The sequence below is a fragment of the Parambassis ranga genome, chromosome 3 (genome assembly GCF_900634625.1).
Source record: "Parambassis ranga chromosome 3, fParRan2.1, whole genome shotgun sequence".
NCBI lineage: Eukaryota > Metazoa > Chordata > Actinopteri > Ambassidae > Parambassis > Parambassis ranga.
The window spans coordinates 15,117,384-15,131,548 of NC_041024.1; the positions used below are offsets into that span (position 1 = coordinate 15,117,384).

At 41.0% G+C, this 14,165-nt stretch overlaps 1 protein-coding gene across 1 annotated transcript; it reads left to right on the forward strand.

Moving 5' to 3' along the window:
- Window positions 1–1,210: 1,210 nt before the first annotated feature.
- dbndd1 (dysbindin domain containing 1) lies at window positions 1,211–13,937 on the forward strand. Its single transcript, XM_028401995.1, has 4 exons — window positions 1,211–1,297; window positions 3,778–3,921; window positions 7,642–7,779; window positions 12,878–13,937. The coding sequence occupies exons 1-4, from the start codon at window positions 1,267–1,269 to the stop codon at window positions 13,030–13,032; spliced, it is 468 nt and encodes a 155-aa protein (XP_028257796.1). The 5' UTR covers window positions 1,211–1,266; the 3' UTR covers window positions 13,033–13,937.
- The last annotated feature ends 228 nt before the right edge of the window (window positions 13,938–14,165 follow it).

A 14,165-nucleotide genomic window follows, 5' to 3' on the forward strand; every position in this document is an offset into this window, starting at 1 on the left:
TTGAAGGAGCCTGTATTACACTTTCCATGCAACACAAATACAACACAGTAAAAGTATTAATTGTTTATTGAATGCTTTTGGAACACACAGTGTTTGGACAATTTACAACATGCAGCAATGAGCTTTGGCCTCTGATGATCCTGTCGGTTCACATGTTTGTCTTCCTATTACCAATTCCACTACTGTCCAGATTCAACCAAACCATTTTGGAAGATGTTCTGACCCAGACCCATCAATATGCATGACTGACTATGCAGGATGTGTGAAACCTGTAACTTCTGCAGTATTTGTGTTTCGGTTAATTGAAAACTCCAAGTCAGCACTGGATGGACATTATTGGCATTCCTATAGTCATTCATGTATAAGTAACCAACCTCAGACCATGGCACACAACACTGTTCTTCGGGTAACAGCAGTGGAAACTAGAAAAGAGAATTAAATACCATAGTTGCTGGTATTAGATTCTGCCACTAGAGGGCGAGCTCTGATAGCATCATCACCTCTCGTTTCCTCCTTTTCTGGAGGAATGTAATTCTTATTTCTGTTAGGCAGCACACACACTGTGTGTGGCTGCCACATATCTAAAGTTACATGTCCAGCTGTCACTCATGAATAAGGCATAAGTCATGTATATTTGACAAGAAATGACCCAATATTAGGTGCCTACAAATCTATCCACACATTGTTGTGCCAGTCATGCAAAGACACGCTGGATATACATTCAGTCAAGCAGTTTCCACTCCCTCCACTGGTCTGTAACCCTCACTGACACCCCATTCTCTCTCTCGCTCTCACAACCTGGGCAGACTGCCAGCTCAGCCCTCCCTTTCCCTTTCTCTCCCTCTTTTGCTCTGGATCTGTGTGTGTAGTCAGTGCACATACCAAGCCAAGCCTCACAATGCTGCATTTAATAAAGCAAGGGGTTCAGAAATTTGCTGTGATGTCGTTGTTCCCAGAGCTCCCTCTCTGTGGTAGACTCGCTCTGTGAGGCAGTGTAGTACTCAGACAGCTCTCATGGCAGAGCGGGCAGGTGGAGTATACGAGTAGAGAAACCAACATCACCTGTCTGGGAAATCTAGAACAGCAGCGGACAAAAAAGAAGGAATCAATGCAGATCTGTGTCCACCCACTCCCCCCCCCCCCGACTCTCTCACATGCACTCACACATCGCACACTCCCCTTGCCTCTCCCTTCTTTCCTGCCTATTCGTCTCTTCTACTCTCTATGCTGGTGTGGTGAACAGCAGGACACACTCGGCTGAGCTGCATGGAGGCACAGGGAGGGGCAGGGAGCCCAGGTAAGAGCCATTTTCTCTTCTTTCTTTTCAAAATCCCACAGCTTTGAGCATGCCTGCAGAGTGGAATCTTTTTTTTTTTTTTTTTTTTTAAACATGCATGGTGTTTTTGCTAAATGGTTGGATGATTACCTCAGTTTGCAATATGAGCAACTAACTCTTGATTAGTCAAGAGTTAAGCACTGATATGTTTGATTTAAAAATAGCAGTACAACAAAAATCTATGATCATTGTTTTCACCTGGGAAGCACAGCTTTTTACTCCTAATTTCAAGCTACACGTTTAAACTGTTAGACAGGATTTTTTTAAAATTTGCACACTACAGGTCAACTACACAAAAACCTAGAGTGCTGAGATACAAATTGCAGGACAATAGTGGATGCAAATGTCCTTTGTGTAAAGGCTATCCAGAGAAGCCGGTGCAGTGTGGTAGCACTGGAGCATTGTTCAGTGCAGTACAGTACACTGCATCATCATTCAAAGGGATTATAGTTTATATAAAGTGTATTTAGCTAAACAATACTTGGTCAACAGATCCTTCCATTATCCTTGATGAATGTATCTCATAATGCAGAAAGTAGAATAAAGGTAGTCTATTTGTCAGTTTTACATTAGCCGGTTGCGATACAGTATCTGTGCATTCAAGCACTGTTACTCTGCGATGCCTTGGGGTAAGACCATCTGCAGCTTCTACACTATGCATGTTCAGACACCTTTTCTTACCAGGGCTTTGTTTAGGATATCATTTATTCATTATGATAAGATTGAATTTGTCTCAACATTTCTTGGTTGTATTGCAGAACCAGAATACAAAGTGTGACTCTGAGTCTGGCAGAACCCATGGTAAATCAGCTGCTCTTCTGTATTCAGAAATTAGCAGTAAAGAGAGAGATCATGCCCCAAATGACTATAAACTAAAGTGCACTTTTTCTTAGCCCAGCTTTATTTTGTTCAACATCCTTTGTGCACAGCAACTTCTGCCTTGGTGAATCAGTTATCTGTGTCACTTAGGGGTATAATACAAAATAAAACCAATGCCTACAAGGCAGAGAATATTGATCTGGTGAGCAGGGTGTTGAGGGAGCATGTTAATTTGTCCTGCCGGTGCAACACAGTCAAACTGATCTGCAATTGATTAGTAAACCGAGACACTGAATATGATTCAACTTTTGGCAGCCACACAGTGCATCGTTCTCCTTCTCCTTCCACATTTCTCTCCATCTGCCTGCCCGTCTGGGGTGAGCTGATTCACAGACAGTCATGGCTGACAGCTCAGACAGGGTCAGCCACGTTCAGAAAAGGGCACATGCATGATAGCTGTGATAATTTATAAAGTATTCTTTCTGTTTACTCTGGCTTCTTCACAGGCAGCAGGCATAAGATGGACCAAGCCATCCGTGTAAACTTGTTTTCCTTTATGTAAAGATGAAGCTGTCCAATACAACCACTGAAATGCTAAATATGGGATATTAAAGCATGAGCCTACTGTGGTTTAGTTACACAGGAGATCCTGAGAGATAGGTAATTAAAACCTGTTAAACCCACAACTCTTGGGAGGAACAGAAACTGCAGAAGACGATGATGGAAATGGAATCCAAAGCTGCTTGTCTAAATATTGAACAAATATTACATTATACAGCTATAGTCTTTCAGTTTGTTCGGCTCATCGCTGAGGAGAATCAATCAATAGCCAGCAATAAACACTGTGGTTATCAGGGTGCAATCAGAATCCATCATGGTCCGCCTTTGCCTTGGCAGCAATCCACATTTTTCAGTATGAAACAAGAAATGCAACAGTCAAGGAACATACTGCAAGTAGAAATGGTACTAGCCATCTGGTGAGGCCCCGCAGGAAGCTGCTGTACTCCCACACTGTCGGCCTTTTGCTTCAGCTCTGCATGATGTCATGAAATAAATATATAGCCATTATTTCTAGAAAAAGCTGAAGCAAAGAAAAGGAAGTGTAGCTAATGAGAAATGGACATCAGTCTGAAATACTGAATACATTTCACTGTCTTCACATTTACTCTGCTGCAGCTGTGTCAAACAGATGAGTACGCAACCTTGATCAAGTTGAAACAATTTAGAGCTTCTGCATACTCCCAAATGGGAAGAGATGCTATTTTAAGTGCTTTCTATTTTCATACTTTGTTAATAGCCTTGGTGAACTATTCTGAAAAGATGTTTGGGATGTTTTTCATATGGTCTGAGCAAAGAGTATGACCAGGCTCTTAGAGGCAAAATTACAACACAACAACACTGTCCAAAAATCATCATCATCAAAAAACGTCTTCACACATTGACAAATTTACTGGCTAAAAATGGAAACATGTTCCTGGAAATATGGGCTGAGTCTGATTATCACTAAGAATGACCTATATAAATAAGTGATCACAGAGTTCTCTTAAAATTTTTCAAAGCTATGCGCTAATGTAAACGTTATGTGATCAATTTTCTGTTTGCGGGTCTTTGTGTGATTACAGAGCCCAACAAAGACATTCAGAAGTTGCTGAAGCCTTCCAGCTCAGGAGACCTGTCCAAGGAGCTGTTCCAACACCTGTCAGGGGAGGAGGAGGGCAGCCTGTCAGGTCACACTGCTAGCCTGCTGCACATCACTGAGAAGAGACGTAAGTTGCAGGGAAAGGAGGGGGGGATATTATGTGAGATAGTGATGAATATTCATTGGCCGTAAAGAGGTGCTACAGGTTAATTATGGGTTGGAAATGCCTGATCAATAGCAACAGTCCTCAGTGCCCGAGAAGATTAGGAAGGAGAGCAGGGGATATCCTGATATCCTAATATCCTAAAGAGTTTGATCAGTAACAATCGATTCTGAATTGATTTGTCTAATCTAGACATAAACACTCTGATATGACTAATGCCTTATTTGTACACATTATGGACTATCTCTAGCATATTTCCTTTTAGTACAGTGTAGATTAATCTTCAGTTTTATCACTGACTGTTTTAGGCATTTTGGCCCCACATTCTCAAAGATCACTGCAGCACAGCACCAAATGAAAGAACTCATTGTACATCATTCCAATACAGACGATTCCCTGTATGTGCCAGACTCCCAGGGCACAAACACACAGAGACGGATAAAGGGGCTACACGGGTGGACAAGGTCGCCTTTATCTGCTTCACTAACTAAACACTTTTTCAGAGAGACAGCTCACCCAGAGGCTAAAGTCTGTGACACTGTGATTCAATGTGACCAACCAACTCCTGTGCTACCTGGCAGGTCAACTAATAGTATGTGGCAAGACGGGTAAAGATGAAGTGAAGGCTGACGGAAAGAATCATGATTGTTAGTTCAATATTTACAGCAAAGGCTGTTAAACCTCATTATCATCATATCAACCCTCTCACTCATTAATTGACACAATGATTTCCTACACAGAGAACCACAGCTTCATCTAGAATGGGACAGAAACACTGTCTTAGTGCTGCAGCTTTATCTCCTAAAATGGGGACCACAGTTACTCCAGAGTCTGCAACATTTATTTTTAGGCCCAGAGCAAACAGCCTACCTTAAAAAGACATGCAGCTTAATACTACAGAAAAAGTTGTCATTCTGTCTGCAGGAAACAAATCCCAGAATAATAGCATGCATGACAAATGTCTGGATAAATTCAAACCACATCTGTAGAAAACTTAACCTCAGGCCAAAAGTCAACTTAAAGCCACCATCCACACCTCCTTTCCAGACTTGAAGCAGCTGTTATTCCTGTGTATGCCATTGTCAAATTACAAATTGGGAGTTTTGTTTTCCAAAAGTGACACCAGCAACTTTGACATGAAAAAACAAAGACAGAAATATGTAATGGTGTATGGACTGCATGATTTGTTGCTGGGGAAAAACACCACCATGTTTTAAATATTTAGTTCAATAATTTAGGCTTACCTCCGTCATCCATCAATGAAGTATCATTACTACCTGCTCTTATGACCTCTGGTAGTCAAGAAAGGAAACGGATGAGGTACACAGACACAACATGTGAGGCTCCTAAACGTGAACTCCTCCCCGTTATCCATCCTTCACTTGCATTATCTGTACCTGTCTACACACAGAGAAAAAAAACAGAAAAGGAAAACCTTTTAATTGAACATCAAATTGACAGCCTGTGAATCTGCCATGGTATCCTGATTTGAAGAAAACACTGAAGACATCTGTCGCACACAAATTTTTATTTCATGCAGCAGAATAAACAAAGCATTCATGGGCCGCCTGACTGTATGTGGTAGTCATATTTTACATACTCTTTAGGCTCAAAATCCTCACTTTCTTGTCTCCATGTGAATTCTCTGTTGTTAGTCCACCCTGCTGGCGTTTCAGACCTCCCCTGATTGGCTTTTGAGATGGAGGCAGTTGTTTCAGTGTGTCTGCCTGGGATTGAAAACGCACTGATCAATTATTCAAGGGGAAAGGGTGTGGAAGAGGGAAAAAACAGAGATAGAGGGGGAGAGGTGGTTTAAAAAACAAGCACAGCAGAAGCAGAATAACCCAGTGCAACTGTAACCAATTGAAAATGATAGAAGAACATGAAGGCAGCATTTTGTTTTTCATAATGCCTTCATATTTCTTCTCTACAGATCTCCTTTTATTGTCTTATGTTGAGCTTCTAGCCTTGCTACTGCTCTCCCTTTTCTCCCATTATTCTGCCTCTCCCCATTTTCTCTTCATCTCCACACCCACAATTTCCTCCATGTTTAATGCTACTAGTTTCTACTTTCCATCCAAAAGGGCATCACATCATACATCACATCATGCTTAATGGTGTCATAATGGAAATTGTCTGGCTTAACCCCAAGAAGTCCTATATACATTCCATTTCATGTTTGAATCCTCTCACTTTATTGTGTTTCATGTCACATACCTTGTTGTGACATGTCTGGCATTGACTATCCTTATATCATGGCACAGGCCACGGTCTCAGGATGACAAATAGCTGTCTATAAATCAATATGTGCTCTATCAGGATGATGCTGCAGGGAATTAAATGAGGGAGCAGACAAAGAGCAGCAGCAGGAGAGTATGCCCTGCTTCATCAGCCTGAAACGTAAACAGCCTGGAAAACAGCATGCAAACTGCACAGGATAATAACACCCTTCAACCTGTTGTGCAACCCATCATTTTCTTCCTCACACCCTCAAACAGCCAGTGAAGTGTTTCATTCAGACTTGACTTTACATGGCAAGCTGCTCTACAGTAACAGTGGCAATAACAGTTCTTTATAGAGAGTCAGACCTTATGACTCAGTTCCTTTCACAGATGTATTTAAAAGAAGAACAGCTCATCTAATTGGAGTAGTGATTTCAAGAGAAGAATTAGCACTGGAACCTATCACCACTTGTGCCACTTGCACCACTGAATGCTGTGTTGATTTGCAAACTTTAGTTTACAGGTGCATTTATACCCGATGTGCTTGCATAGGAGACAAGTTTTCTCCCTCCACTCCATTCACTCGCTCTCACACACACTTACTCTGCACACACCCTTACTGCTCAATCTGAGAAAACCACACACTCCTATGCTTATAACCCATGGCAGCATGCAATAAGAAGCTGTCTTTCAAGTGGCTCAAGAGTTATTAGATGACAGTCTATCAGGCACCTTAATGTTTCCCATGAAAATACAACACTCAAAACACAGATGTGGTGAAAATATTTAAATTACCCTTCCTTTCCTGTCCTATCCTTTGGCATCTTAGTTTAGTAGCAGATATACCAGCTCTGATACACATACTTTTTCTCACCTTGGTAATGCTGTTTCTGGACCTTTATGCATGTGTCACTTGTCCTTGAATACATTTTACTCACATTAATAGAAACTGCATTTCTGAGTCAGACACGTAGATGCATAACACATGTGAATGTGGCCCTGTTGTATGTAGCATGTTTGTGAGGAAATGAACAGGTGCAGCACACCCCGGAGAAAAATGGAGATCATAGTGCATTAAAGAATGGCTATTTTTAATCTCCACTGAGCTCTTATTTCAATTCTTGAGACACTGCCTGTGTCAACCCTGACAATGACAGCAGTGAGCTCAGAAAAATGTACAGTCTGTGAAATACCTCTGAAGTGGAGAGCACTTTACAAGAGAGGTACAGATAAAAGTGAATAAAAGAGTAAAGATGAAATTGATTTTACAATGCTACTGCAAGAGCCAGCTATTGATCCGATTATGAGTACAATAGAGACTGAAGAGCAGTATCCTCGGGATGTTCAAAATGTGTAATTGATCCTTAATCCACTTCTTTTAAAGAGCCGATCTATTTCTGCACTGTCAGCAGAAATGTGTGGATAACTTTAATCCTCGACTCGTTTTCTCTCTGTCTCACAGAACCACTAAGCAGCGTGTCTTCTTTAGAGGTGCACTTTGACCTTCTGGATCTGACTGAGCTGACGGACATGTCTGACCAGGAACTGGCTGAGGTGTTTGCAGACTCTGATGAGGAGAACCACAATGAGTCCCCAGCAGGTAAGGGCCTACTAAAATTACACAAATATATTATGATGAATAATTATGAAAAAAAAATCAAGGTATAACAATCCCTACATCCAGGTCATGATGGAAAGAGCACCAGGATTTTACAATTGTAATTTTTGAGCACAGTGAGCACCACAACTAGAGTGCCAGTTACTTCCATTAAATTTGAGATAAGGCAGAACTGTACAGCAGAAATATCCAAAACTCTGCAGCTCACACCAAAGCAATAGATGGATGCATACAGTAGCACTGCAGGGCAAAGGAAAAAACATGAATATTTCATCTGGGGCGGGACTGTTCCTTTGAGAGTAGAGACAGGGTTAGGTTAGTCAGAGGTTGTGTTCACATAGAGGTGACAGTTTATTGTGAGTCACAGCAGCAGGTAAATTCAAAAAGGTACTTTTCCATCCCATTTTGCAAAATTCTGCCCAGAGTTGTTCCCATGTTTTATTTATGACCCATAGGTCTCACCCTGTCAGTGGAGAAGAAACACTAGCCTCAGATACTAATCTCAGACTTATGGATGAGGGTGAGGTCAAGATGTGTCCACATGAATGTTAAGTCTGGACTGTCTGACTCTGCTGTTTCACTGAAACAGTTGGATGAAGCAGACTTTTTATGATCTACTTTCCTTCTCTTCTGTTTATTGCTGATGTCCCGTATTCTGGGCACAGCTTGTTAAGCTTGAGTTATAATGTGGACCATCTGTGCTGTAATGTGCAACACCTATTTAGACTAAAAATGTTCTACAGTATTTAGTGCAAATGTGCATTTGTCCAAAATATTAAGTCAACTGGAATCCCATTCTGCATTTTCTCTGATCTAGAATTTGCTCAAGAACACTGAACATTTTTAAGTTTTGCAGTGCATTTCTTAGAGACCTTGCTGCATTCATGGCTGCTCTGTTTCTGTCTGCTGCTTGGTGCCGAGCGGGTGTGCACAGCAGACTGTAGACCATTTTCACAGCTCCTTGCTACAGACACTGAGTGTGGTGAGAGTGAACAAAACAAGCCAGACAGTTGAACAATGAGGTGAAGCTTTAGAAAAAAGCTGCAGATTCAGGTGATAAACCCCTGGACTTGCATTGTCACCATTTCTTCATAAATTGTAATTATAAAACTGTTGACAGCAGCTTTCAAGAGGAAAAATATAGAATTTTAAGGTTTAAAAAGTTCCCCTAGTGCATCTTTAAAATAAAATCAATGTACTTGTTGTTCGTTACAAAATGTATCCAATCACATCCTATTAAGATGAGGCTTATAGTGATGTGTTGGTCACGAAACAGCACGGCACTGAGAACCAGCTATTTGAAGTGAATGATCGAAACCGACTCCTACCCTGGAGCTAGAGACACTTTTTTCCCCTTCTGCTACTGTTCAAGCTGAACGTAATTGATCAACTGCACAATGTGTGGTCACGTCTGTGTGTCCGCATTGAGCAAGAGGGGGGTACGGAAACAACACATGTGCACATACACAGAAAGAAACGGGAGGGAGAGGAAAATAAAGGGAGTACAGCCACTACAGAGACAACACTATGGACAGATGAGAAAATGAGTGACTGCAGGAAACACAGAAAAAAGGTCTCATTTCTATTCAGTTTCAATAATTGTAAATGCAAAGGCAAGTGTGCAGTTTGCAATGTTAAAATCTCACATCAAGCAGGCTAATTAACCTGCACAGGCACAATAGAGGTGCACAACAATCAGTGCAGTGAACCAGTATTATTCTCTGAGCATCTTCCCATTACTAGAAGCCCAAAATCCAAATAAATGCAATCTGAAGCACTTTTAGAATAAAATTTTGGCCTGAGCTCAAACAATTAGGTGTGCGTGGGTGACATCTTTACACCCGGTCCCTATAGCTGTACCCTTGCACCTGTCCTTGCAGCTGTATCAGCATGTAAACCATAGCTGCACAGCCCTTCCACCAATGACAAAAAGAATACAAAGAGTAGCATATCCATAACTGGTTTAATCTGAGAGGTGAGTACAATGTGTAGTGTCATTCACTCTGGTATTTTTATCTAGATTCGTGAATAAAAATAGCTCATTCCTTTGAGAATTTGTCTGAAATCGTTAACCTTTTACCATAAAATGTCATTATGAGCTTTTCTTCCAAAAACACTCTCTACTCTCTCCGAGTACAATCTTTCCCCATCCTCTGTCCCTTTGCTTGCCTTTATCCCTTTTTAGAATTTCTGTCTCTTATGTCTGACCCTGGTTATCAGAGAGGGAGAGGCAAACAAATCAGCAAAGTTTCAGTGAAAGCAGCCATCATGATGCAAGCAGAAGTGCAAATATTTAGCTTATAATAAAGTCAGATGAAAAGAAGCATGGGTTCTACATGTGTTGTGTAATTATGATGTGATCCTCTCACATGATGGCATTGCACCAAACTGCTGTGCAGATTAACAAAACAACAAAAAAAGATTGATGCGTCTAAAACGTTCAATTGTTATTGATGATGATGAAAAAATAAGAGTACATGTTTAACAAGGCGGTATAAACATGACTATTCAGTGACAGACATAACATGCTGTCCAATGCGCCCCGATAATGGGAGCAGCTACACATTTGACAACAAGTTATTTAAGGGCATGCTAACCATGTAGCACTAGCAAACTATAAAATTAGCCACCACCGTATCAGAACAGAAAGCCCATCAAAAAGCATTTTTACCAATATAACACACTATTTTTATACAGCTCGAGCGAAGAGCACAGAGCAACAACACATAAATGGTGCGCCACAAAGCTAGCAACCGCGACCGTGTTACTTACTGCTAACACACAAACCACACATCACATGGACGCTACATGGACCAACACGAAGTAAACCAGCAGCCAGAAATGGTCAACAAAAACGGGCCTTTATAGAGAATTAGCTATAGATCCATGTCTGACCTTTGTTGACTCTGCTGCCGTCCACCTGACGTCTTTGTGTCACATCCAAGTGATTCCTGACAGTTTCGGGCCACTTCCTGTTCCTTTAAAAGCTTCGTCGATGCGGCGTCTTCGCGCCAATACATTTGCGTGTTTGTGATTGGAGAATAGTTGTGTTGAGTTGAATTAGGAGGCTGATCAATAATTCATTGGGCTATACCGGTAAGAGAAAGAAATTATTGATTCCTACTGATGATTCATTTCCTGATCTGTCACTCAAACATCATAGTGTTTGATTAGTAGCTAAAAGAATAGTTTTATAGTTCATTGAACCTTAATGTTAATTATGTGAGGTTAGGAGCTGCAACCACCTTTGTTAACCCAGCCTGGTCTGGCAGTCAGAGATCAGAAATAATAAATATTAGGCCAAGACAATTTGTCTGTAGTTTTAAAGGAATCGTTTAGAATAAGTCGCTTACAGTCCTGCTTAAAAAACCTTACACATTACAAATTGAATTATGACCAGAGGGGAAAAGGAGGTCAGGGTGAGACTAACATTTAATTATTTTCTGTCAAAGTTTGCATTGCAAATGTGGGCCAGGTAGCAGAAAGCCGTGCTAAGCATTTGGCTCTATATGGGAAACTGCTGATTGCATGTAGGAGTGGAGAAAGAGGTTAAAGGAGAGGAGAGGAGCAGAAGATGGGTGAGTGAGTTCATGCTAAATGCAGGTTCCTTAATAATTCAACCTCCGCTTAGCTGGAAACAAGGCCTGAGTCCTTCAAAAGCCATTTAAACACTTACCATAATCCAAACACATCCTCTGACACATTACTTATACATGTCTGTATCATGTTTCTTTTTTATTGGTTTGTTTCTTTTTTTCAGCTTAAAATATATTTCTGATTAAGAATTGGATGCCATAATCTTTTATATTTAACAGGAAATTCAGAAGCGATACAAACAAACACTGTTGCATCAAGTGTTTAGAACAGCATTAGAGAGGCAGACAGGAAACAGCTTTTCTGCTACTCACTGGTCCTTTTAGGGCACAAGACTGCATTTTACAGACTCTGTAAAAGATCAGGTAACCTCACTGCCTTTATTTCTGCTTCAGATTTATCATCTTCAATTAGTTCTCATCCCACTTTAATTAAACATGTGAACATAATAAACATACATGTGGTGTTCCTCATTGCTCTTCTTGTGCCTTTGGAGACTCAGAGACAATATCATGCTGACTGAATCTCATGGCTGTTAGCCAGCAGCACAGTAGGAACGAGCTAAGGCTCCAGTGTAAGAGAACAAGAGACATGAAGGAGAAGAGGGAATATGAGGTTCTTTTTATGCTGTGTGGAGGTTTCTGAGACTTCACAGGATGTCTCAGGTTTTTTTCCCTGAATTCTTTTTCATCAGTTTTTTAATTACATGCCAGTGTGTCAAAAGAAATCTGAACAAAGCGGAGAAAAAATGCAAAACAGATACAGATCCACAAACTGTTCCATATATAGCTTGTACACATTGCAGACATTTAACTACAAAAACACAACAAGCAGCCGTTGGCAGGTGCTCATGGCGCTATCTGCAGCAGACTCCTGCTGATGAAGAGGCTGTCGTCTCCCTCGTTAAAATCCAGAGGAGACGCCATCAATCATCTAAGATCAATACATCGTCTCTTTGTCCCCCTTTCTCTCTCTCATCTCTCAGTCTCTAATGTATGCAAGGATATAGGTGGGGTTTTTGGAAGATATATATACCATGTTCTGAGTATGACATTGACTTATAGGAGACCTCACATTAGGCTGGTAGGTGCAGTTAAAGCCAGAGTCATTGTGCAGCTCTGTTATCTCTGTGCTTGTCTCAACATCACCATCCAGTGGTCTGAAACGGCCACAAGGACAATATTTGCATGGCTACACATACAAAACAGTCAAGCAACAGTTGGTAAGATGATCAAGTAATTTTAGGCATTGGCAGAAAAAATCCTCCATCTGGTCTTTTTGGCAGTGTTTACATTCCATAATAATAATTTGGACTCTTTGCTGGTGTTTGCTGTGCAGGCCTGGGACTGGAAGCTTTAGACTAGCAGGGAGAAATGCAGACAGCAAGTACATCTTGTGATAGCTGCAAATATGTGTAATGTGACAGCTGCATCTGTGCCAGGCTGCAGACTTTTGTTTAGTAAACCACTGTATGTTTGGTTCCCAGGTTCCCACCAGCCTATGCTACCCAGAGGCGGGTACATGCGTTCCCCTTCATGGACACGCTGCAGTAAAGCCGAGCCTCCACGAGAGAGAAAGCACCACAGTGACTCAGACACCACAGAGCCCTTAGTGAAGCTGGAAAGGTCAAAGCATCCCTGATGTCTGACATGAAACAGCCGGACCGCAGAGAGGGAAAACCCAGAGCCAGACACAGAGCCGGAGTTGTATCACTGAGCGGACCAAGAGGCCTCCATCCATGGTGCTGGCAAGTTCAGGCTGAACTCTGGACACTGTGCTCTGTATTTTAAAGATGTTGAGATGTGCAATATTCACACTCTCCTCCTCTCTCCCTGTCCTCTCTCTCACACACACACACACATATACACACAAACACATGCAAGGATTGTGTTTGTAAGGGTTTGTAATGCACTCTGAACTGCCAGATTTAAGATTTGTTTTTGGATTACAGACAGGGTATGAGGTCAGCAGAGAAACAGCACCTGCATCTTTACAGCCTCTCAGGGTGGGATTGACCTGCACAGTGAGAGTGGCACCACAAATTGTGTCATGTGTTGTTGGACAAACAGTGAGAATTACTACTTTTTGCAGGAAATAAGATGAAAGATATATCAAAGTTCAAAATAAAATTACCACACTGAAGCTCATTGAAACATTAGTTTTGTTGCTTATAACAGTGGCAGGGAATTCTGTTGTTTTTGAATGTGACCCAGTTAATGTGGTTTCATTGAGGCTCAAATCTCTCCAACACACTTTCTTCACCTTTATGAAGAATGTGTGCTGTTATTTTAAATGCCTAATTAATAATATTGCACTTCTTTCACTTAATTGTACTTCAATGCCCTCCAGAATTATTGGCATTTGGTGTAGATGACTCAAAACATAAATAGACCAAGTAGCAGCTATACGCAATACACTTTTCCATACTTAAATATATTTTTTCAACGTTTGTGTTGACAAACACATTTTTCTCCTTGTCCTTATAAAAATGATGGCTGCCATGGTCACTGCTGCTAAAATAGTTAAAGTGATGAAAAGTAGCCAAAAGACATCAAAAGCCGTTAAAAATGAAAATATATTTAAAAAAAAATGACACGGCTGGATTGCGTGCCAAGCATTTTGAAATCATCTTTGGAATAATTAAGTTAACTTCTGATGCAATTTTCATATACTGGGAATAGCTGATAACTGGATTTATTTGTCGGGTGTTAACGCTTGTCTGTACCAGGAGTGCCAATAATTTTGATGCTGTGAAACGATTGATCAAACGTGAC

What these genes read in the sequence shown, in the direction of transcription:
- dbndd1 (XM_028401995.1), top strand. Translation starts at nt 1,267, where the DNA reads ATGGAGGCACAGGGAGGGGCAGGGAGCCCAG. An exon ending in GCACATCACTGAGAAGAGAC is followed by an intron (nt 3,922 to 7,641) that starts GTAAGTTGCAGG and finishes TCTGTCTCACAG; the next exon opens with AACCACTAAGCAGCGTGTCT. An exon ending in CCACAATGAGTCCCCAGCAG is followed by an intron (nt 7,780 to 12,877) that starts GTAAGGGCCTAC and finishes TTTGGTTCCCAG; the next exon opens with GTTCCCACCAGCCTATGCTA.